At 36.2% G+C, this 2,440-nt stretch overlaps 1 protein-coding gene across 1 annotated transcript in view; it reads left to right on the top strand.

The window, feature by feature from the left end:
* Window positions 1–2,421, top strand: part of LOC106818931 (1,2-dihydroxy-3-keto-5-methylthiopentene dioxygenase 3-like) — a 3,410-nt gene extending 989 nt beyond the window's left edge. The window contains exons 2-3 of the mRNA XM_014823599.1: window positions 439–618; window positions 2,041–2,421. Coding sequence (XP_014679085.1) covers window positions 439–618; window positions 2,041–2,163 — 303 coding nt within the window. The 3' untranslated portion in view covers window positions 2,164–2,421. The remainder of the gene's footprint in view (window positions 1–438; window positions 619–2,040) is intronic.
* The last annotated feature ends 19 nt before the right edge of the window (window positions 2,422–2,440 follow it).

Raw genomic sequence — 2,440 nt, 5'->3', positions numbered from 1 at the left:
GTATGTATGTATGTATGTATGTATGTATGTATGTATGTATGTATGTATGTATGTATGTATGTATGTATGTATGTATGTATGTATGTATGTATGTATGTATGTATGTATGTATGTATGTATGTATGTATGTATGTATGTATGTATGTATATATATATATATATATATATATATAATGCGTAATTTCACTCTAAGATATATAGTAAAAATTAGCAGGATCGATTAACTACCAAACACAGTAAAGATTATTCTACTGAACTACATTATGGATCAATAAACATTTTTTTCTCTCTAATAAATGGGTTTCTATTCAGTGTGGCACAGCCAAATCCAAACGAAGTAAGATTTATACCATTTTAACACTGATCTATGAGTTGTAGTTAAACGAAACTAAATAAATGAACATTTTCATTTGGTATAAAATCGTAATCGTATTCCAGTTGGAGACTTTCTACAAGGAGCACATTCATGAGAACGACGAAATTCGATATGTGCAAGACGGGAGTGGCTATTTCGACATACGGGACAAGAATGATCAGTGGATACGGTTGGAGGTCACCAAGGGTTGCATGCTTATAGAGCCTGCAGGCCTCTACCACCGATTCAGCATGGATTCCAAGGTATGGTGACATGCGTCTAAACAGAGGAATTGCTCCGACATGTGATTGGAGGATAAAAATAGAATTTGTGACGTTCCCTTTTATATTTTGCACACCCCGCCGCATACGCTATTACGCTATATGAACGGTAGGAAAGTGTACTAACTATCATATGGCGCGAACGATTTTAGTTATATTTCTAAACATTCTAAGACTTATAGATACATGTCTTAGCTATAATCGCTGTAAATTCGAGTTTATTGAAGCACGATTAGTCTAATTAATTAGCAAATATGCACGCGCGGTATCGCTCATGATCATAGGCTAATACACGCGCGGCTATGACCGGTGAAACGTAACTTCACGAATTCTATTTTTATCCTCCAATCACAGGTCGGAGCAATTTCTCTGTTTAGACGCATGTATATGGTGAAGCGTATTTGACCATCGGCGCCGCGCGGCTTGCATGATAGCCGATATAACTTATTACCTTCAGACTAGACCAGTGATCGCTGGCCTCAGATGCAGTCGTTCTAACCAAGGGTTTTATGGACCCATTCTTACTGCGTACCAAACTGCGAATTTCACTTGAAATTGTGCTTCTAGCGTGATATATTTTAACTTAACTTGTAATAACTGGTGTAAATATTTCCATGCGTGTATAGCAACCTTCAGCGTCTTAATATTAGCGTACGCAAAAAATAACTTCGCGTGTCTAATATTCTTTTTCTTCTTTCTTCTTCTTCTTCTTTTTCTTCCTCTTCTTTTTCCTCTTCTTGTTCTTGTTCTTCTTCTTCTTCATCTTCTTTTTCTTCTTTTCTTCTTCTTCTTTTTCTCGTTTTTCTTTTTCTTCCTTTTCTTCTTCTTCTTCTTCTTCTTCTTTTTATTTTCTTCCTATTCTTCTTGTTTTTTTTCTTCCTCTTCTTCTTCTTCTTCTTCTTCTTCTTCTTTTCTTCCTCTTCTTCTGCCTTTTCTTCTTTTTCTTTCGCCTCTTCTTCTACTTTTTCCTCTTCTTTTTCTTCGTCTTCTTCTTCTTCTTCTTCTTCTTCTTCTTCTTCTTCTTCGTCTTCTTTTTCTTTTTCCTTTTCTTCCTCCTCCCCGTCTTCTTTTTCTTCTTCTTCTTTTTAATTTCGTCTTTCTCTGTTTATACTGCGATACGTACCTCTAACACATAATCGCACTGCGTGGTAATACGTTATGCTGAATGACGCTGAACGTAGTAACGGTTAGACTTCATTTCTTATCGGCGAGAATGAACATGGTAGTATTTTTTAAATCGCATCCGAATCCTTAGAATCGACGACTGCATACATTAAAATAGTGCAATTGCAGGTGCAAGTGCAATTGCTATTACAGTCTATAACAGCTATAACATGCATGCTAACATAGCGCATTTGATTCTAGCCGTACATAAAGCGATAGGTATTTCCACCTTAATTTTAGGACTACATAAAGGCAGGGCGCTTTTTCATCGGAGTGTCTGTGTGGACGCCACACTATAGACCTCAAGCAGAAACGCACCCTACACGTGTGGCCTACCTGAAATCTCAACAGAAGCAAGCATAATTCATTTTGTTGTTCGTACACTTTGATAGATCACCGACGGAAGGGTCTATTGAAAAATTTATTATTCATTTCGTTTTAATTGGTAGGGAAATCTCTCCGGAAACGTGCATTTATTTTGTTCAAAATGGCGTAGGCGTTCGTATGCGACAATGCAACTTGTTTTAAGATTAAGAGCCACTGCATACAGAAGGATTAAATTTTAGGGTCATCATTAATGCACATTAGGTACACAATTACAATTAGGTACAATATATATATATATATATATATATAATAA

This window comes from Priapulus caudatus, unplaced genomic scaffold (genome assembly GCF_000485595.1).
Source record: "Priapulus caudatus unplaced genomic scaffold, Priapulus_caudatus-5.0.1 Scaffold2662, whole genome shotgun sequence".
NCBI lineage: Eukaryota > Metazoa > Priapulida > Priapulimorpha > Priapulimorphida > Priapulidae > Priapulus > Priapulus caudatus.
Note: the sequence above shows the minus strand (reverse complement) of the source record. Positions and strands in the feature narration are given on the sequence as shown.